At 52.9% G+C, this 21,904-nt stretch overlaps 1 protein-coding gene across 1 annotated transcript; it reads right to left on the reverse strand.

Moving 5' to 3' along the window:
* Positions 1-779: 779 nt before the first annotated feature.
* LOC133346370 (tetraspanin-1-like) lies at positions 780-13,642 on the reverse strand. The gene is made up of 7 exons (XM_061557870.1): positions 13,170-13,642; positions 12,219-12,419; positions 10,698-10,772; positions 9,280-9,387; positions 6,234-6,581; positions 5,259-5,342; positions 780-2,950 (listed from the first exon to the last, which is right to left on the reverse strand). Exons 1-7 carry the CDS (start codon positions 13,224-13,226, stop codon positions 2,897-2,899), a joined length of 927 nt encoding a protein of 308 aa, XP_061413854.1. The 5' UTR covers positions 13,227-13,642; the 3' UTR covers positions 780-2,896.
* Positions 13,643-21,904: the final 8,262 nt, after the last annotated feature.

Here is a 21,904-nt window from a genome sequence, read left to right on the forward strand (position 1 = left end):
CTGCTTGTTGCTGGCCGCTTCACGTTTGACTCGGCAGTCGTGGTTAGGCGAGTGTTTAGGGGCCATCACCAACACCCTTGACGATTATGCGGAACCGGTCCATGGGCCTCCTCTAGGTCAACTCAGCCTCAAATGAGTACCTGGTATAGCGGGGTGTGTAGTAAGCATCGCCACTAGGGAGACAAAGGCGGCCGGGCGTGGTTGCTGGCCACCCACTCCCTCGTGTGCCACAGTGCCGGCCTTCATAGGTGCTCACTAACAGCACTTGCCCCATCAGTCTGCTCGAGGCTACACGGGGGATCTTTGTCTCCTTCATAGGCGCTGCTGCTACTCTCTAACAGCACTTGCCCCATCAGTCTGCTAGAGGCTACACGGGGGATCTTTGTCTTTATCTCCTTCATAGGTGCTGCTGCTACTCTCTAACAGCACTTGCCCCATCAATCTGCTAGAGGCTACACGGGGGACCTTTATCTTTATCTCCTTCATAGGTGCTGCTGCTACTCGCTACAGCACTTGCCCCGACAGTCTGCTAGAGGCTACACGGTGGATCTTTGTCTTTGGATGAGACGGACGACCACGAAGGTCGGTGGAGCTCGTTGAGTGACCCCCCCCCCCCCCCCTTCTTTTAGAGGGGGGGGGGGGAGGAGGGGGGGGGGTCGCTTAATGTCACAGCTCCCGACTCGGGTGAGGGGGGGGGGCAGAGGGGGTCCAAAGTAGGGGGGGGGCAGAGGGGGGGGGGAAGAGGGGGCTGTCCCCCCACCCCCCCCCCCCCAGGCCAAATCCCGCAGCAGTCATCATCACGATGTTGAGGTTGTAGTCACCGGCGAAACGTCGCTCTCAAATTGTAAATGTCTCCAACACGCAATCCGTGGAGTTCACGGGCCGCGTTCTGTCTTTACGCGACACAAACTCCCTAAACAACGATTTTTGACACCCCCCCCTCAAATGACGTCACAAAGCTCTGCCCCCCCCCCCTCCTGAAAATAAAACATGCTTCAAATCGCTTTAAACTATTGTCATTGTAGTGCGTATTTAATGTGGCGATGCACTCTGATGTTGTAGGAGTGCTGTTATAACAATTAGTGTTGTTATAACAATTCTATATTTATTTAAACTTGCGAATTTTTACGTGACGTCACATTTCTCAAACCCTACCCCCCCCTCGTCACACATCGTCACAAATGTCTGACCGTCCCCCCCCACCAGGTACGTGACGTCATTTATGGACGGCCCCTAACCCCCCCAGCCCCCCTAAAAAAAAACACCTCTAATGGATATTGGTGGCAAAAGCCTCCTGCTACTGCTGCTACTACGTGTTAAAATCCACGGCAAAAAAACCATGGCACACCCCCAAGGGGTCGAGATGGGACTCCGGGACACTGAGCTCCATCTACCAGACCCACCCCTGGGCTAAAGTGACTCGAAATTGGAGTGTGATGATGGGGGGGGGGGGGTACATTTGTGTTTACGTATTTGCATTACCGCGTCAAACCCACGCGGTTTGACCCCGTGTTCTTGTCCAGGGAAATTGAGTTTGTTTGTGTTTCTCCGGCGTGATGGGACTTTGTAGGATTCAGGGCACGGGGTGACCAAGACGGTCTGAATTGGTCTGTAATAAGGTGTGTAGAAGTAGTGTATAGTGTAGTGCATAGTGTAGTGTATAGTGTAGTGTATAGTGTAGTGTATAGTTGAGCGTATAGTGTAGTGTAGTATTGTAGTGTAGTAATGTAGTGTATAGTGTAGTGTAGTATTGTAGTGTATAGTGCATAGTGTAGTGTATAGTGTAGTGTATAGCATGAACGTTGATATTTATAAGGCCACGGGATGACCAATAAATTCAGAATTGCTCTGTAATAAGGTAGAGGAGCACTTATAAGGGGTTTCCAGGTGTGGTGGTATATCTCGATATGCAAACTATAGTCATAGTCAGCGTTGCCCCACCTCCACCTCCCCCCCCCCAAGGTGGCAGGGTGTCATTTGTATTTGACCTTGGCAAGAATTTAAAAACAAATTGGAGGTGCAATGTGCAAAAACTAACAATAAAAACATTATTAAGAAAAAAAATGCGACGGCAAAAATGGCATTTCATAAAACGCGGGAGTTGTCTCAAGAGAGGAGAGAGAAAACAAATATTTAAAGTTGTTGTTGTTGTTGTAACATCTTTAAACAACACCGACAATTCACGGGTGCCCTGAGGTTTTAAGTGTTGGCGCGCAATCTTACCACGGGTGCGCACTGTACCGCAGTGTGTACTGTAGTACAGTGCGCACTGTATGTACTGTAGTACAGTGCACACTGTAGCATTGTATGTACTGTGGTACAGTGCATACCGTGGCATTGTAGGTGTGTGGGGAGATGTGTGGTGAGATGTGTGGTGAGCGGTGGTGTAGCAACCCGGGATCGATTCCCACTCACGGCCAACAACACCCAGTGACGATTATCTGAACCGGTTCTGGGCCTCCCCTAGTTCGACTCAGCCTCAAATGAGTACCTGGTGCGGTGTGTGGTAAACATCGCCACTGGGGAGACAAAGGCGGCCGGGCGTGGTGCTGGCCACCCACCCCCTCGTGTGCCGTGCCGGCCTTCGTAAGTGCTCGCGAACAGCACTTGCCCCGACAGTCTGTTAGAGGCTACACGGGGGATCTTTGGTGTGGTGTGTGCAGTGTGGGTGTGTGGTGCGGTGCGGTGCAGTGTGCAGTGTGGATGTGTGGTGTGGTGTGTGCAGTGTGGATGTGTGGTGTGGTGTGTGCAGTGTGGGTGTGTGGTGCGGTGTGCAGTGTGGATGTGTGGTGTGGTGTGGGTGTGTGGTGCGGTGTGCAGTGTGGGTGTGTGGTACGGTGCGGTGTGGGTGTGTGGTGTGGGTGTGTGGTGTGTGGTGCGGTGCGGTGTGTGGTGATCAATGCTTGTCCACTTGACAGTACAGTATAAGCGCTACAATCATGGCAGCCAGCTGTTGGAAAAAACAACCACACACAGACACACACACAAACAGGCACACACAAGCACACACGCACACACAGAGGAATAGCAACGAATTAGTTTCATTCTAAATCATCATCACAGTCCTCTCTCCATCTCATTCCATGTCCCCTTCTCTTGTTCTCCTCGTTCCCAATCCTCTCTCTCTCTGTCACCCTCTCTCTGTCACCCTTCCTCTGTCACCATCTCTCTGTCACCATCTCTCTGTCACCATCTCTCTGTCACCCTCTCTCTGTCACCCTCTCTCTGTCACCCTCTCTCTGTCACCCTCTCTCTGTCACCCTCTCTCTGTCACCCTCTCTCTGTCACCCTCTCTCTGTCACCCTCTCTCTGTCACCCTCTCTCTGTCACCCTCTCTGTGTCACCCTCTCTCTGTCACCCTCTGTCACCCTCTGTCACCCTCTCTGTGTCACCCTCTCTGTGTCACCCTCTCTGTGTCACCCTCTCTGTGTCACCCTCTCTGTGTCACCCTCTCTGTGTCACCCTCTCTGTGTCACCCTCTCTGTGTCACCCTCTCTCTGTCACCCTCTCTCTGTCACCCTCTCTCTGTCACCCTCTCTCTGTCACCCTCTCTCTGTCACCCTCTCTCTGTCACCCTCTCTCTGTCACCCTCTCTCTGTCACCCTCTCTCTGTCACCCTCTCTCTGTCACCCTCTCTCTGTCACCCTCTCTCTGTCACCCTCTCTCTGTCACCCTCTCTCTGTCACCCTCTCTCTGTCACCCTCTCTCTGTCTCTCCTTCGGTCCTTCTCCCTCCTCGCATCCCTCCATTGCAAACAATTTCCCCTGCACATTGAGCACCACTGCCCGTAGACTCAACACTGCACCATAGACTCAACACTGCCCATAGACTCAACACTGCCCGTAGACTCAACACTGCACCATAGACTCAACACTGCACCATAGACTCAACACTGCCCTTAGACTCAACACTGCCCGTAGACTCAACACTGCCCGTAGACTCAACACTGCACCATAGACTCAACACTGCACCATAGACTCAACACTGCACCATAGACTCAACACTGCACCATAGACTCAACACTGCACCATAGACTCAACACTGCACCATAGACTCAACACTGCCCATAGACTCAACACAGCCCATAGACTCAACACTGCACCATAGACTCAACACTGCACCATAGACTCAACACTGCACCATAGACTCAACACTGCACCATAGACTCAACACTGCACCATAGACTCAACACTGCACCATAGACTCAACACTGCACCATAGACTCAACACTGCACCATAGACTCAACACTGCCCATAGACTCAACACAGCCCATAGACTCAACACTGCACCATAGACTCAACACTGCACCATAGACTCAACACTGCCCGTAGACTCAACACTGCACCATAGACTCAACACTGCACCATAGACTCAACACTGCACTATAGACTCAACACTGCCCACAGACTCAGCACTGCCCACAGACTCAACACTGCACCATAGACTCAACACTGCACCATAGACTCAACACTGCCCATAGACTCAACACAGCCCATAGACTCAACACTGCACCATAGACTCAACACTGCCCATAGACTCAACACAGCCCATACTCAACACTGCACCATAGACTCAACACAGCCCATAGACTCAACACTGCACCATAGACTCAACACTGCCCATAGACTCAACACTGCACCATAGACTCAACACTGCACCACAGACTCAACACTGCACCATAGACTCAACACTGCCCATAGACTCAGCACTGCCCCTGGTACATGAATCAGTCCCCCCTCCTTCACCTCCTCTTCTCCATCGCCCGCTCCCTCCTCCCTCTGCACCTCCCCATCGCCCCTCCACTCCTTCCCGTCCCTCCCCTACAGCCCCCTCTCGTCACCCCCTAAGCCCCCCCCCCTCCATCGCCGCTCTCCTCACTCATTCCCCAATCGCCTTTTGTGGCACTACCGCCTGCCTCCCCGTCAACTTCACCACCGTTCCACTCTGTGACCACCGTTCTGTCAGCTACGCCACTGAGCGCCCTCCCGAAAGCCATAAAGCTAGCAGCACTTTGTAGAGAAACCACCAGAGACTTGACACTCCATTGCTCCACAACCCACAACCCCTGCCATAGGAATGTGGATTTTCCACCGATGGCCCTGTAGGGCTGTTGAACAGGAGATGAGCATCAACAATTACCCGGTGACCCAGTGACCCGGTGCCCTGGTTACCAAGTGGCCAAGTTACCCAGTGACCCGTTGACCCAGTTACCCAGTGAACTGGGGACCCAGCAAATGACCCGGTGACCTCCTCTGACCTCAAGTCCGCAGGTGCCTGCAGCGATGCCTCCAATGATGTAGGCGTTCTTCTCAAAGAGGTACTTCAGCTGATCGTAGCAACCCTACAGACACGCGAACACAAAGATAAAGATATCCCCCCGTATAGCCTGCAACGGACTGTTGGGGCAAGTGCTGTTAGCGAGTAGCAGCAACCTACGAAGGCCGCACACCAGGTACTCATTTGAGGCTGAGTCAACCTAGGGGGAGGCCCCGGACCGGGGGGGGGGGGGGGGGCACTGTGGAATGTTTTGGTGACCACAAATAGTGTACAACGGCCAAAACTGTTCCAGTTAAAGAATAACTAATTGGGGGGGAGGGGGGGGAGAAAATACCTACATAGACGCAAGTTTAGTCGGCATGCGTGGTGTCCATCTGCCCCATAAACCCGCTACGATTGTGCACAAGTAGCACTTGCTCTGCGTGATGCCGCCTCTCCCGTCACGGTCAAAGACACAACAACAACAACACAAACCCCCAGTGGCTCTTCGTCTGCTTTGAAATGTTTACCAGACCCCCCCCCCCCCGTCCGATCCTAATTCCTGGATAAGGGACCCCCCCCCCGTCCGATCCTAATACCTGGATAAGGGACCCCACCTGGCCGATCCAAATGCCTGGAAAAGGGACCCCCCCCCTGTCCGAACCTAATGCCTGGATAAGGGACCCCCCCTGCCCGATCCTAATGCCTGGATAAGGGACCCCCCCCTGTCCGATCCTAATACCTGGATAAGGGACCCCCCCCCGCCCGATCCTAATACCTGGATAAGAGACCCCCCCCGCCCGATCCTAATACCTGGATAAGGGACCCCCCCCGCCCGATCCTAATACCTGGATAAGGGACCCCCCCCGCCTGATCCTAATACCTGGATAAGGGACCCCCCCCCGTTCGATCCTAATACCTGGATAAGGGACCCCCCCCGCCCCCTCATTGCAAGAGGCCTTGCCCTGCCACTCACCGTGCGGTAGGGGTTGCTGCAGGTGCCGCTGGTCGAGGATGACGAGGAGAAGGTGGTGTTGGCGCTGGAGGGGACGGAGGAGGTGGAATTGAAGGTGCCCGCCAGGGTGGAGTTCAAGGTGGTGGCGGAGGAGGAGGTGGTGGGGGAGGAGGAGGAGGTGGAGGCGGGGGAGGAGGAGGTCGCGTTGAAGGAGGTGGAGTTGGAGGCGGTGGAGAAGATGGTGGAGGCGGCAGTCGGTGACAAGGTGAGGTTGTAGGAGGGGCAGCATAGTGTCGGGTACAAATTGTACCCCGGGCTGAATTTCGAGCCATCGAAGTCCGTGTAGTTGGTGAAGCCGCAGCATTGGAACTGGCGAAGGAAGAAAAAAAAACCTTTAATAGTTGATATTGGTCGCGAAAGCCTACGTGTTAAACTGAAACAAGAGGCGTTGAAATTAAGCCACCAGCACGCGCGCGCGTGTGTGTATGTGTGTACCATGCGTGTGGGGAGCGGTAGGGTAGTGGTTAGCGCGCCACTAGGGAGACAAAGGTGGTCGCGCGCGGTGCTGGCCACGCAACCCAACCTCGTGTGCTGTGCCGGCCTTCATAGGTGCTCGCTAACAGCACTTGCCCCAACAGTCAGTCAAAGGCTACACGGGGGATCTTTGTCTTTGTACAATGCGTGTGGGGAGCGGTGGCGTAGCGGTTAGTGGCGCTGCGCTACGAACCCGGCGTGCCGAGTTCGATTCTCGCTCATAGCCAACACCGGTGACGGTTATCTGAACCGGTCCTGGGCCTCCCCCAGGTCGACTCAGCCTCAAATGAGTACCTTGTGTAGCGGTGTGTAGTAAACATCGTGTACCGTTCCGGCCATCATAGGTGCTTGCCAACAGCACTTGTCCTAACAGTCTGTTAAAGGCTATACAGGGGATCTTTATCCTTATATGGTGGTGAGATGTTAACTCCCTCGCCTGGTTTACAGGATGTCGTGGGTTCGATCCCAACCTTGACGTCTGCTGCTGTATATTTGTAGTTTGCGTGTTTCTTATCACCATCACAGTGGCTAGGAGATGTTGACTACCTCGCCTGGTATGCAGGAGGTCGTGGGTTCGATCCCAACCCTGACGCCTGCTGCTGTAGATTTGGAGTTTGCGTGTCTCTATCCCCGTGGTCGTGTGGATTTTTCTCCAGGGTCCTCTGGTTTTTCCTCCACGTTTAGAATCAACTTGTTTTAGACTATTTGGCTGCTGCTATACATGTCCACGTGATGATGACGTTAAGCCACTGCATTGAGCTGTCGTTTGTGATAGCCAGTGTCGCTGCTGAAAATCATCTACACGGCTCAGTGGGGGCCTTAACTTGTTCAATTAAAAAAATAGTTTTAGTTGAAATAGTTAATGTTACGCGTCGTGTAGGCAAGTGATGCGTACAAGCAGAATTATGGATACGCTTTTACAAATCCGAGAGACAATGACAACAGCAGCAGCAGCAGCTGCTGTTTGCCAGTAAGTGGCGATGACACCACCACAGCGCTAGTGCCAGGCTAGGTGCAGCAGGAGGTCACGGGACAGACCCAGCAGGTGCCATGGGTTGGCTGCTGTGCCAGGCTAGATGCAGGAGGTCACGGGACAGACCCAGGTGGTGCCGTGGGGTTGGCTGCTGTGCCAGGCTAGGTGCAGCAGGAGGTCACGGGACAGACCCAGCAGATGCCATGGGTTGGCTGCTGTGCCAGGCTAGATGCAGGAGGTCACGGGACAGACCCAGGTGGTGCCGTGGGGTTGACTGCTGTGCCAGGCTAGGTGCAGCAGGAGGTCACGGGACAGACCCAGCAGATGCCATGGGTTGGCTGCTGTGCCAGGCTAGATGCAGGAGGTCACGGGACAGACCCAGGTGGTGCCGTGGGGTTGGCTGCTGTGCCAGGCTAGGTGCAGCAGGAGGTCACGGGACAGACCCAGCAGATGCCATGGGTTGGCTGCTGTGCCAGGCTAGATGCAGGAGGTCACGGGACAGACCCAGGTGGTGCCGTGGGGTTGGCTGCTGTGCCAGGCTAGGTGCAGCAGGAGGTCACGGGACAGACCCAGGTAGTGCCGTGGGGTTGACTGCTGTGCCAGGCTAGGTGCAGCAGGAGGTCACGGGACAGACCCAGCAGATGCCATGGGTTGGCTGCTGTGCCAGGCTAGATGCAGGAGGTCACGGGACAGACCCAGGTGGTGCCGTGGGGTTGGCTGCTGTGCCAGGCTAGGTGCAGCAGGAGGTCACGGGACAGACCCAGCAGGTGCCGTGGGGTTGACTGCTGTGCCAGGCTAGGTGCAGCAGGAGGTCACGGGACAGACCCAGCAGATGCCATGGGTTGGCTGCTGTGCCAGGCTAGATGCAGGAGGTCACGGGACAGACCCAGGTGGTGCCGTGGGGTTGGCTGCTGTGCCAGGCTAGGTGCAGCAGGAGGTCACGGGACAGACCCAGCAGGTGCCATGGGTTGACTGCTGTGCCAGGCTAGGTGCAGCAGGAGGTCACGGGACAGACCCAGCAGGTGCCATGGATTGGCTGCTGTGCCAGGCTAGGTGCAGGAGGAGATCACGGCACAGACCCAGGTGGTGCCGTGGGGTTGACTGCTGCTGTGCCAGGCTAGGTGCAGGAGGAGGTCACGGGACAGACCCAGGTGGTGCCATGGGGTTGACTGACTTGAGAAGACTCGGCAGAGGCAGCAAGCAGCACACCCCAGACAAAACACAAAGATCCCCCGTGTAGCCTCTAACAGACTGTCGGGGCAAGGGCTGTGAGCGAGCACCTATGAAGGCCAACACGGCACACGAGGGGGTGGGTGGCCAACACCACGCCTGACCGCATTTTGGTCTCCCCAGTGGCGATGTTTACTACACACCGCACCAGGTACTCATTTGAGGCTGAGTCGACCTAGGGGAGGCCCAGGACCGGTTCAGATAATCGTCACCGGTGTTTGCCGTGAGCGGGGATCCAACCCGGGTTTGTCGCGCAGCGTAGCGCTGACCGCTACATCACCGCTCTCCGCACACACACAAACACACCCAGACACACAGAGAGACACACACCTTCTGCATGATGGCGTTCCACGCGTCGGTGACGACCTGCTTGGGACCCGGTTGCCCGTAGTCTTCCTTGATGCTCTTCACGGCTTGCCCTTGCAGCAGGCTCGCCACCTGCACCCGCCCCGAGCCACGCCGCGCCAGGGTTAGACCTCTGCCCGTCGCTCATCCGACCGCCGCGTGCGTCCGCCCCGAACCCCAGTTCGACGCTCGAGAAACACCCCGGAAGAGCCACCGTGGCGCGTTGTTTTTTTTAATCGCCATCGAAGGCTGCTCACGGGTCTACAGGCCCCGTGCAACGAACCGCACCGCCCACCGCACCAGACGCGGGTGGACGTAGAAGCCACCGACCCTCCTGACGGCGGCCATCGGTGCCACGAGCGCGGTCGTCAAGCGATGATGATTTTGGTCGTCAAGCGATGATGATTTTGGTCGTCAAGCGATGATGATTTTGGTGGTCAAGCGATGATGATTTTGGTGGTCAAGCGATGATGATTTTGGTGGTCAAGCGATGATGATTTTGGTGGTCAAGCGATGATGATTTTGGTGGTCAAGCGATGATGATTTTGGTGGTCAAGCGATGATGATTTTGGTGGTCAAGCGATGATGATTTTGGTGGTCAAGCGATGATGATTTTGGTGGTCAAGCGATGATGATTTTGGTGGTCAAGCGATGATGATTTTGGTGGTCAAGCGATGATGATTTTGGTGGTCAAGCGATGATGATTTTGGTGGTCAAGCGATGATGATTTTGGTGGTCAAGCGATGATGATTTTGGTGGTCAAGCGATGATGATTTTGGTGGTCAAGCGATGATGATTTTGGTGGTCAAGCGATGATGATTTTGGTGGTCAAGCGATGATGATTTTGGTGGTCAAGCGATGATGATTTTGGTGGTCAAGCGAGCGTAGGGAATGCACAGTCGAAAGTGAACCCCACTCTTTCACCCGGAAAAAAAAACGTACTTTATAATGTTTAAACAATGGATATTTAATACGTGAAGATACTAACAACATTATAAACGCTTAATGTTCGAAGAAGCGGTTAATCGATTAAATAATTAATTCATTAATTACTTTTACTGTACCTACAACGGCCCGTCGTTAACAGAATGGTCGGTAAGCGAACACATTGGGCTCTATAGAGGCACTACACTACTACACACTACACTATACACTACTATACACTACACATTGGGCTCTATGGAGGCCCGTCATTAAGCGATTTCTCGTTACCAGGGGTTCCACTCTATTTTAAATGTCTCAAGCGGCCACGCAGTTGATTTTGTCGCCATCGCCGCTGCATCGTGCCACAATATGAAGCAAGCGAACGCGGTCGGCTGCTGAAGAGCAGGTAACCACGGTAACAGGAGAGCAGGTAACCACGGCAACAGGAGAGCAGGTAACAACGGCAAAAAATGTCGCACCAGGGAGCCGTAGAGCAGAGCCGATATCCCGGCAGCCACCTCGGCGATGAAGATGATGAGCACGATGGTGAAGAACTGCGCGCGACATCACCGGAAACATCGTCAACATCGTCGTCAACGTCGTCGTCAACGTCGTCGTCAACGTCGTCGTCAACGTCGTCGTCAACGTCGTCATCAACGTCGTCGTCAACATCGAGGTCAACGTCGTGGTCAAGATCGTGGTCAACGTCGTGGTCAACGTCGTGGTCAACGTCGTGGTCAACGTCGTGGTCAACGTCGTGGTCAACGTCGTGGTCAACGTCGTGGTCAACGTCGTGGTCAACGTCGTGGTCAACATCGTCGTCAACATCGTCGTCAACATCGTCGTCAACATCGTCGTCAACATCGTCGTCAACGTCGTGGTCAACGTCGTGGTCAACGTCGTGGTCAACATCGTCGTCAACATCGTCGTCAACGTCGTGGTCAACATCGTCGTCAACATCGTCGTCAACGTCGTCGTCAACGTCGTGGTCAACATCGTCGTCAACATCGTCGTCAACATCGTCGTCAACGTCGTGGTCAACATCGTGGTCAACGTCGTCGTCAACATCGTCGTCAACATCGTCGTCAACATCGTCGTCAACATCGTCGTCAACATCGTCGTCAACATCGTCGTCAACGTCGTGGTCAACATCGTCGTCAACATCGTCGTCAACATCGTCGTCAACATCGTCGTCAACATCGTCGTCAACGTCGTGGTCAACATCGTCGTCAACATCGTCGTCAACATCGTCGTCAACATCGTCGTCAACATCGTCGTCAACGTCGTGGTCAACATCGTCGTCAACATCGTCGTCAACGTCGTGGTCAACATCGTGGTCAACGTCGTCGTCAACATCGTCGTCAACATCGTCGTCAACATCGTCGTCAACATCGTCGTCAACGTCGTCGTCAACGTCGTGGTCAACGTCGTGGTCAACATCGTCGTCAACATCGTCGTCAACATCGTCGTCAACATCGTCGTCAACATCGTCGTCAACGTCGTCGTCAACATCGTCGTCAACGTCGTGGTCAACATCGTCGTCAACATCGTCGTCAACATCGTCGTCAACGTCGTGGTCAACATCGTCGTCAACATCGTCGTCAACGTCGTGGTCAACATCGTCGTCAACATCGTCGTCAACATCGTCGTCAACATCGTCGTCAACATCGTCGTCAACATCGTCGTCAACATCGTCGTCAACATCGTCTTCAGCGAGGTAGTCAACATCTCCGAGCCACCATGATGATGAGAGAGAGACACGCAAACTCCAAATATACAGCAGCAGGCGTCGTCAAGGTCAGGATCGAACCCACGTCCTCCTGTACACCAGACGAGGTAGTCAACATCTCCTAGCCACCGTGATGATGAGAAAGAGAGAGAGACGCAAACTCCAAATATACAGCAGCAGCAGGCGTCGTCAGGGTTAGCATCGAACCCACGACCTCCTGCGTACCGGGGCGAGGCAGTTAACCCCCCCCACACCCCACGCCCCAGCTGACCGTCATGAGCATGCACTTGCTCTCCTTGCAGGCGGCGGCGCATCCCAGGAAGCCAAGCAGGATGAGCAGCCCGCCGGCCGCGATGCAGAAGTAGCCGACGTTCACGAAGTGGACGGCCAGGTCGGGCCCCAGGATGCGCGTGAACGAACTTCCGTCGACCTTGATCCAGACGCCGGCTCCCAGCAGGAGGCTTCCGCCGAGCTGACGGGGGAAAAGTTTTCAAGTTTTCAAGTTTTCAAGTTTCATCTGTTAGGTAGAATAGCCCTGTGAGCCATTCGGCTCTTGAATCGGGTGCAACCGCAACAACAAAAAACAAAAACATGAACAAAAAAACATCTTAAAGTGACTATGTGACTGAGTGCAAACAGAAAATTCAAGAAAAGACAGCAAAATATTGCAGAAAAAGCACCGTACACCAACGCTGTTTGCAAAAAATCCCAGTGGGATGCAAGTCAAACAACAACAACAACAACCACAAGACAACTTCGATTAAGGCCATCAGTCCAACTCTGTACTACAACAAACAAACATGGCTAAATCAATACACTTTTCGAAATCACCAAAATAAAGCCATGAAAGCAATGTACCAGTGATCATAGCAACTGTGACCGAATTTTCACAATAAACGACGTAAACAACATGTACCACCAGAACCCTGCAGCCATAGCTGGCTGCATGAGTCACTCCACAACAGCAGGAGCATCAGTCGGAGTATTATAAGGTTTCAATGCACCTTTAAGATCAGCACACTAAATCGAAAAGGGGGGTGGGGGTGCGAGCGCGAAACGTCTGAACTGGAGTTCTTCACGCGACGACGGCGGCGGCGGCGGCTTTAAGTGCTCCGTGGGTAGAGATCGGCGCTGGGGGGTAGGGGGACAGCGGTGTCAGCGGTACGGGGGGGGGGGGGGGGGGGGGGGGAGTTTGTTGTTGTTGCGGCGACCTCGCACTTACAAACACGATAACGTTGAAGAAGATCATCATCCCGCGGAGGAACTTGTAGCAGCTCATGGCGGTCGGTCGGTCGGTCGGTTTGGTGGTGGCTGTTTGTGGGCGCGCTCGCCGGCTTGTCTCGCTCGCCTCGCTCACCTGCGCAGGGACACAACGGACGTTGATGACCCACGAACCCGAACCCGCAGCAGTGGTGGCAGGCGGCGGCGTTGTGCCACGGTCGCGTGGCAGGCGAGGGGAGTTCACGTAACTGACACGTTGGCCCGCGCTTACTTTGTGCTTTCGATGATTAACAAGAACCACAGGTTTAAAGCTTCAGAACCGCCCGAGCAGAAACGCAATCATTCATCTTGAGCCCATTGTGTGGGAGAGTTGGTATTCAGAGGGAGGGGGCTCTGAACCGTTGGACAAACAGTGTCGTTGATTATTGTTCGTGAATTTGCTGTTAACGCGACGTCTCGCAGAAGACAAACCCACCCCCCGTATGGCCTTGCCAGACTGTCGGGGCAAGTGCTGTTAGCGATTAGCAGCAGCACCTATGAAGGAGACAAAGCACTTGCCCCAACAGTCTGTTAGAGACTACACGGGGGATCTTTATCTTTGTCTCCTTCATAGGCGCTGCTGCCACTCGCTAACAGCACTTGCCCCGACAGTCCGTTAGAGGCTACACGGGGGATCTTTATCTTTGTCTCCTTCATAGGCGCTGCTGCCACTCGCTAACAGCACTTGCCCCGACAGTCCGTTAGATGCTACACGGGGGACCTTTGTCTTTGTCTCCTTCATAGGCGCTGCTGCTGCTACTCGCTAACAGCACTTGCCCCGACAGTCTGTTAGAGGCTACACGGGAGATCTTTGTCTTCTTCATAGGCGCTGCTGCTACTCGCTAGCAGCACTTGCCCCAACAGTCTGTTAGAGACTACACGGGGGACCTTTGTCTCTGTGTTACACAATCTATTCTCTCCACGGCTGACGCCAATTGTTGATTCAACGTCTCTGCTGCTTCGCCTCATTCTTGTTCCTGGAACTCTCACGCCTCGTGGTTTGGGTCAACTCCGCGTCGTTTGATGAACTTCTTAAATGTTAAAGATCACCCCCTTTGGCTCTTTCAGTAAAGTCACGTAAAACGAGAAAATAATAATGAAATAATAATTAAATAATAATAGCATCCTTTTTTTATAATTTATTATTTTCTCTTTCTACGCGACTTTACCGAAAGAACCAAAGAGTAATTCCTGCAGTCACGAAAGCTCCGAATTAAGTTTTACGTTAAAGATCAGTGCCGGACTAAGCTAGGGGCGGGGGGCTGGAGCATGTCTTATGAATGGGCCCTAAATTTAAAACTAAATATAAAAACACACAAATGTTTAACTTGCGCAGTGAAGTAATTGTATTTTTTTTTTATTTGCTATACTGACAGATAGTACGACAAATCGCTCACCTTAAACACCCGGTCGTTCGTCAAAGTCGAAGGCGGTATAGTACTATAGTAATAGAGCAAGTGCAGAATCACCGGACCGGAATTGATCGCTTGAAAGCAGGAGAAGTCTCGTGAAGGACGCTACTGGGCAGTTGGAGGCAGTCGCCCTCCAGCAACAACGGAGGGTGGAGGAGCGACGCTCACAACAACGAGCGAAGCGCCGGGTGGCTAAAGCACAGCAAGTTGGTACAGTAGGGGGCACAGGTGGTGCATCAGCCAGTCATCTCGGTCATCTCGGTCAGTCGACCCGTGGCACCTGCTGGGTCTGCCCCGTGACCTCCTGCCAGCGGGCGTTCGACACTTCACATGGCCTCAAGGTGCACATGGCCTGGCACAAGCGTCGTGGTGACGTCACCGCCACTTAGTGGCGAATGGCGGTTGTTGTTGTGTCGCTAAACCCGCCGCCACCCGACACGGCCAATCAAGTAAGGTTGGGAGGTTCGTTCGCGTAGACCAGGGGTCCTCGAACTTTTTAAACAGGGAGCCAGTGCTCACCAGCGCAGCCCAATTAGTGACCATGGGCTGGATAAATGTCCTCGGCGGGCCGCATATGGCCCGCGGGCCGTAGTTTGAGGACCCCTGGCGTAGACAAACACGCGGCCCAATTCGTTACGAGTCAAGCACTCCACACCGGTTGTGTGTTGGAGAGTTTGGGGGGGTGAGTGGGGGGTGAGTGGGGTGGGTGGGGTGGGGGTGAGTGGGGGGTGAGTGGGGGGTGGGGGGAAGTGGGGGGTGAGTGGGGTGGGGGTGGGTGGGGGGTGAGTGGGGGGTAGTGGGGGGTGAGTGGGGGGGAGTGGGGGTGAGTGGGGGGTGAGTCGGGGGTGAGTCGGGGGTGAGTGGGGGGTGAGTGGGGGGTGAGTGGGGGGTGGTGGACACGACCACCGCGCCACGGGCTGCTGAGATGGCCCCGTCGGTGTCCGACTTCACCGAGAGCCACTCGAGTGCCCGGTGAGGGGGGCCACATCCGGGAGGGAGAGGAGAGAGCTGGTGGTGGTGGTGGGTGTGGTGGGTGGTGGGTAGTGTGTGTATGGTGGGTGGTGGTGTGTGTGGTGGGTGTGGTGGGTGGGTGGTGGTGGTGTGTGTGGTGGGTGGGTGTGTGGTGGTGTGTGTGTGGTGTGTGTGTGGTGGGTGGGTGTGTGGTGGTGTGTGTGTGGGTGGTGTGTGTGTGTGCGGTGGTGTGTGTGTGGGTGGTGGTGGGTGGGTGGTGGTGGGTGGGTGGTGGTGGGTGTGTGTGTGGGTGGGTGGTGGGTAGTGGTGTGTGTGTGGGTGGTGGTGGGTGGTGGTGTGTGTGGTGGTGGGTGTGTGTGGTGGGTGGGTGGTGGGTGTGTGGGGTGTGGATGGTGGGTGTGTGTGTGGTGGGTGGGTGTGTGGTGTGTGGATGGTGGGTGTGTGTGTGGTGGGTGGGTGTGTGGTGGGTGGGTGGGTGTGTGGTGGGTGTGCTGTGCCGGCCTTCGTAGGCGCTCGTTTAACAGCACTTGCCCCGACAGTCTGTTAGAGGCTACACGGGGGATCTTTGTTTTTGTCTCCTTCAGCAGCGCTGCTACTAGCTAACAGCACTTGCCCCCACAATCTCTTGATGCTATAGGGGGTATCTTTGTCTTTGTGTGTCTGGTGTGATGATATCGAGGTGAGAATATTAGGCATGCTCTTGTGATATCTAAGGCCAGTGTTTGCATGGTCATCATCATCTTCGTCATCAATCACCACCATCACACATTTGTCCTTGACGTCACCACCAGCATCATAATCATTACAATCATCATTAACCATTACCATCACCCAAACTATCATTATCATCACCACCATCAATACCACCACCATCATCATAACCACCACCTTGAAATCCAATAATACTGGTAGGAACCACCTGGTTCCACCAGCCCACAGGGGATTATTGTGTCCGTCCGTCCGTCGTGCATCCAAAAATGGGAGGGGTCGGGCTGGGTGGCGAGGGGAGGGTGGAGAGGATGGGGAGGGGCTGGGTGGGGAGGGTGGGGCTGGGTGGGGGGTGGGAGGGGTGGGGCTGGGTTGGGAGGCGCTGGTCACCCCGTGGTGCCCTTATAAAACTCAACGTTTAACCTACTCACGCCGGCTTGTGCCCGCCCTCACAGTCGGGCATATTTGCGGAATACACCACGCCGCCGTTGACCCTAGCCATTGATCGAGCAACCCAACAACGTTCCTACCAGCTCCCTCCGCAGGAATGTGTTCATCATCACGGACATCATCGTCACCACCACCAAAGACAAAGATCCCCCGTGTAGGCATAACAGACTGTAGGGGCAAGTGCTGTTAGCGAGCAAGACCTATGAAGGCCGGCACGGCACACGATTGGGTGGGTAGCCAGCACCACGCCCGGCCGCCTTTGTCTCCCCGGTGGCGATGTTTTTTTTCACGCGAGGTACTCATTCGAGGCTGAGTCAACCTAGGGGGAGGCCCCCGGACCGGTTCAGATAATCGTCACTGGTGTTGGTGGTGGCCGCGAGTGGGAATCGAACTCGGGACGTTTTCTGGGTTCGTAGCGCGGCGCTCACCGCTACTGCCGCTTCCCCCACGAACATCAACAGGAGCACCACTCACCCCCCACTCACCCTCACTCACCCTCACCCACTCACCCACACTCACTCACCCTCACTCACCCTCACCCACCCACACTCACACACCCACCCTCACCCCCACGAACCCACACCCACTCACCCACCCCCACCCACCCTCACCCACCCCCACTCACCCTCACCCACCCCCACTCACCCTCACCCACCCCCACTCACCCTCACCCCCCAGCCACCCACCCTCACTCACCCCCACCCACCCTCACTCACTCACCCACCCACCCACCCTCACCCACCCCCACCGACCCACACTCATCCACCAACCTCAACTCACCCACCCCCACCCACCTCGCACGTGAAGAGCTCACGAGTGACGCCATCACACCGACCCCCCTCTGTTTAGGAAACGAACCGGGGTTGGGGATTTCCCCACCTCAATCTGCCCGCCGCCTGATGGTGCCGGTCGCAATTCACCGGCTTGGACGTCGCGGTTACTCGGCTTGTAAAATGTCGTGCATTCTCTCTCCAACACGCAAGCGGTGCGCAGCGCTGCACCGCTTAACGAATTGGCCACGTTCTTATTCCGTGGTTCTTTCGGGATGAAGCAGAGGTCGCAAACGGGTTTTGATTCCTTACCCGTACCCTTACCCGGCCGCACCAGGGTCGCAAATGGGTACCCGTACCCGGCCAGGTGCGGGTAGCCGTTCCCTACCCGTACCTGTACCCTACCCGAAATGAGTGACAAACGGTGACTCACCAGTGACTCACGGCCTACCCGTACCCGTACCCGGCCGCACCAGGGTCACAAACGGAGTATCGGGTAGGGTATCGGGTACCCGGTTGCGACCTCTGGGATAAAGTCACTTAGATAGCAAAATAAAAAATAAAGTGATTAAAAAAATCAGTTCCTGATGACGATCGAAACGTCGTGAGATTTTGGGATAAAGTCACATAGTTAGCAAAATAAAAAATAAAGTGATAAAAAAATATCAGTTCCTGATGACGATCGAAACGTCGTGAGATTTTAATCACTTTATTTGAAATTTATTATTATTTTTTCTATCTACGCGATCTAACCCAACAAACAAAAAAACCGCTATTATGAACAACATCCTGCACCGCTTAACGAATTGGCCACGTTCTTATTCCGTGGTTCTTTCGGGATAAAATCACTTAGATAGCAAAATAAAAATAAAGTGATAAAAAAATAAATATCAGTTCCTGATGACGATCGAAACGTCGTGATATTTTAATCACTTTATTTTTATTTCTTATTATTCTTATTTTATCTATCTACGCGATCTAACCCAACAAACAAAAAACCTCTATTTTGAACAACATCATCACCACCACCACCACCATCATCGCCTCCACCACCTCCACCATCACTCCACCATCACTCCACCATCACTCCACCATCACTCCACCATCACTCCACCATCACTCCACCATCACTCAACCATCACTCCACCATCACTCCATCTCCTCGATGGACGAGTTCGGTGTTAGGAACGTGGCGAGTTCACCGCCTACCGGAGGTTTGCGTGGGGAGGGGGTGGGGGGGGATGGGAGCGTTCAGCAATTTGCATCGCGTGATGCAAGAGGATGAGAACTCGAGAAGCGGTTTACATCTTCTTTGCGTCTTTCGGTGAAGTCACGTAGTTAGGTTAACAAAATAAACAAAATAAACTAAGTTAACAAAATAAACAAAGTTAACAAAATAAACAAAATTAATAAACAAAGTTAACGACGACGTTTCGATCGCAACACGAGCGGGTGACGGTCGCTTGCGTTGCGATCGAAACGAAGCTTTTTGTTGTTATTTGTTTGAACCCGTCTACGTGACCCTTTGGTTCTTTCGGTAAAGTCGCGGAGAAAGAAGATAAATTCAATAATAGAGTACGACGTTTCGATTGCGACACAAGCAACCGTCATCAGGTAGAACTAAATTTGAGGGAGAGACAAAACACAGACACGGAGACAACACAGAGACACACAGAGAGAGACACACAACACAGAGACACAGAGAGAGGCACAGGCAGAGAGAGACGCACAGAGAGAGACACACAACACAGAGACACAGACAGAGAGAGACACACACAGAGACACACATACACACAGAGAGAGACAACATAGACACACAACATAGACACACAGAGAGAGACACAGAGACAGACAGACACACAGAGAGACACACAACATAGACACACAGAGAGAGACACACAGACACACAACATAGACACACAGAGACAGACACACAAACAGAGAGACACACACAGAGAGTGACACACAACATAGACACACAGAGACCCAATGCCTCTGTGTCGATGACTTAAATAAAGAGAGAGAGAGGGGGGTAGGGGGGCAGATAACGAGGTGAGGGTCTCCCATCTCCGTGACTTCACCGAATGAGCCAAACAATATGAATTCCTGCGGTCACGAAAATCTTTAAGTCAAGATCTCATCGAATGACATCTTTGCCAAATCGTCCTTACGTCGGGGGGAGGGCGGGGGGGGGGCGTGACACACTCCGTTATCTCTGCCCGACCATCGCTCAGCCAAACAGGGTGGGCGACCGCTAGTCACAGCCTGAATGAGCTGGGCGGTACAGCAAGTAGGATCCGCCTGGACGGAACGGCGCAAACCTCACAAGAGGTTCCACGCGCTGGACACAATCGCATCGCAACGTCCGGTTGCGATGCGATTGTGTCATTGCCAACATTCCTAGCAGCATCATCACGAACATGCAAATACCCCCCCCACCCCCTAGCCTCTGACAGGCTGTTACATACTTGTGAACCCATAGCTGCACTATACACTACACTATACACTACACCACTATACAACTATACACTACACTATACACTACTCTATACACTACACTACTATACACTATACAACTATACACTACACTATACACTACTATACAACTATACACTACACTATACACTACACTACTATACAACTATACACTACACTACTATACACTACACTATACACTACACTATACACTACTCTATACACTACACTACTATACACTATACAACTATACACTACACTATACACTACTATACAACTATACACTACACTATACACTACACTACTATACAACTATACACTACACTACTATACAACTATACACTACACTATACACCACTACATACCTGTCAACCCCGAGCTTGTTACAGACCAATCCAGACCTATACACTACACTATACACTAGAGTATACACTACACTATACACTATACTATACACTACACCACTATACACCACTATATACCTGTCAACCCCTTATCAGTGGCTACCTTCTTCCAGACCAATCCAGACCGTGTTGATCACCCCGTGCCCTTATAACCCGCAAAGTCTACACTATACACTACACTATACACTACACTACCACATACCTGCCAACCCCTTATCAGTGCCCAACCTTATTACAGACCAACTCAGACCTTATTGATCACACCCTGTGCCCTTATAACTCTAAAAGTTCATCCTACAAACAAATAGACACGAAACATTTTTGCTGTTGCCCGAATTGAAATGGCTGTTAGCGAGTAGCAGCAGCAGCACCTATGAAGGAGACAAAGACAAAGATCCCCCGTGTAGCCTCTAGCAGACTGTCGGGGCAAGTGCTGTTAGCGAGTAGCAGCAGCGCCTATGAAGGAGACAAAGACAAAGATCCCCCGTGTAGCCTCTAACAGACTGTCGGGGCAAGTGCTGTTAGCGAATAGCAGCAGCGCCTACGAAAGCCGGGACTGCAACCACACACACCCGACCGTCTTTGTCTCCCCAGTGGCGATGTTTAGCCACCGCACCAAGTACTCATTAGCAATTGGCACTTTTAAACCATTACCCCTGAAACTTTGAAACCATTAGCCCTGACACTTTGAAACCATTACCCCTGACACTTTGAAACCATTACCCCTGACACTTTGAAACCATTACCCCTGACACTTTGAAATCATTACCCCTGACACTTTGAAACTATTACCCCTGACACTTTGAAACTATTACCCCTGACACTTTGAAACCATTACCCCTGACACTTTGAAACCATTACCCCTGACACTTTAAAACCATTACCCCTGACACTTTGAAACCATTACCCCTGACACTATGAAACCATTACCCCTGACACTTTAAAACCATTACCCCTGACACTTTAAAACCATTACCCCTGACACTTTGAAACCATTACCCCTGACACTTTGAAACCATTACCCCTGAAACTTTGAAATCATTACCCCTGACACTTTGAAACCATTACCCCTGAAACTTTGAAACCATTACCCCTGACACTTTGAAACCATTACCCCTGAAACTTTGAAACCATTACCCCTGACACTTTGAAACCATTACCCCTGACACTTTGAAACCATTACCCCTGACACTTTGAAACCATTACCCCTGAAACTTTGAAACCATTATCCCTGACACTTTAAAACCATTACCCCTGACACTTTGAAACCATTACCCCTGACACTTTGAAACCATTACCCCTGACACTTTGAAACCATTACCCCTGAAACTTTGAAACCATTACCCCTGACACTTTGAAACCATTACCCCTGACACTTTGAAACCATTACCCCTGAAACTTTGAAACCATTACCCCTGAAACTTTGAAACCATTACCCCTGAAACTTTGAAACCATTACCCCTGAAACTTTAAAACCATTACCCCTGAAACTTTGAAACCATTACC

Source organism: Lethenteron reissneri, chromosome 24 (assembly GCF_015708825.2).
Source record: "Lethenteron reissneri isolate LAM-NWPU_2019-01 chromosome 24, ASM1570882v1, whole genome shotgun sequence".
Lineage (NCBI taxonomy): Eukaryota > Metazoa > Chordata > Hyperoartia > Petromyzontiformes > Petromyzontidae > Lethenteron > Lethenteron reissneri.

Bases quoted from the DNA above. Each gene is read 5' to 3' on its own strand.
- LOC133346370 (XM_061557870.1), bottom strand. From the start codon at position 13,226: ATGAGCTGCTACAAGTTCCTCCGCGGGATGATGATCTTCTTCAACGTT. The intron at 10,773-12,218 runs GTCAGCTGGGGC...TGTCGCGCGCAG, and splicing joins GCAAGTGCATGCTCATGACG to TTCTTCACCATCGTGCTCAT. The intron at 5,343-6,233 runs GTGAGTGGCAGG...GCGTGTCTGTAG, and splicing joins GCAGCAACCCCTACCGCACG to GGTTGCTACGATCAGCTGAA.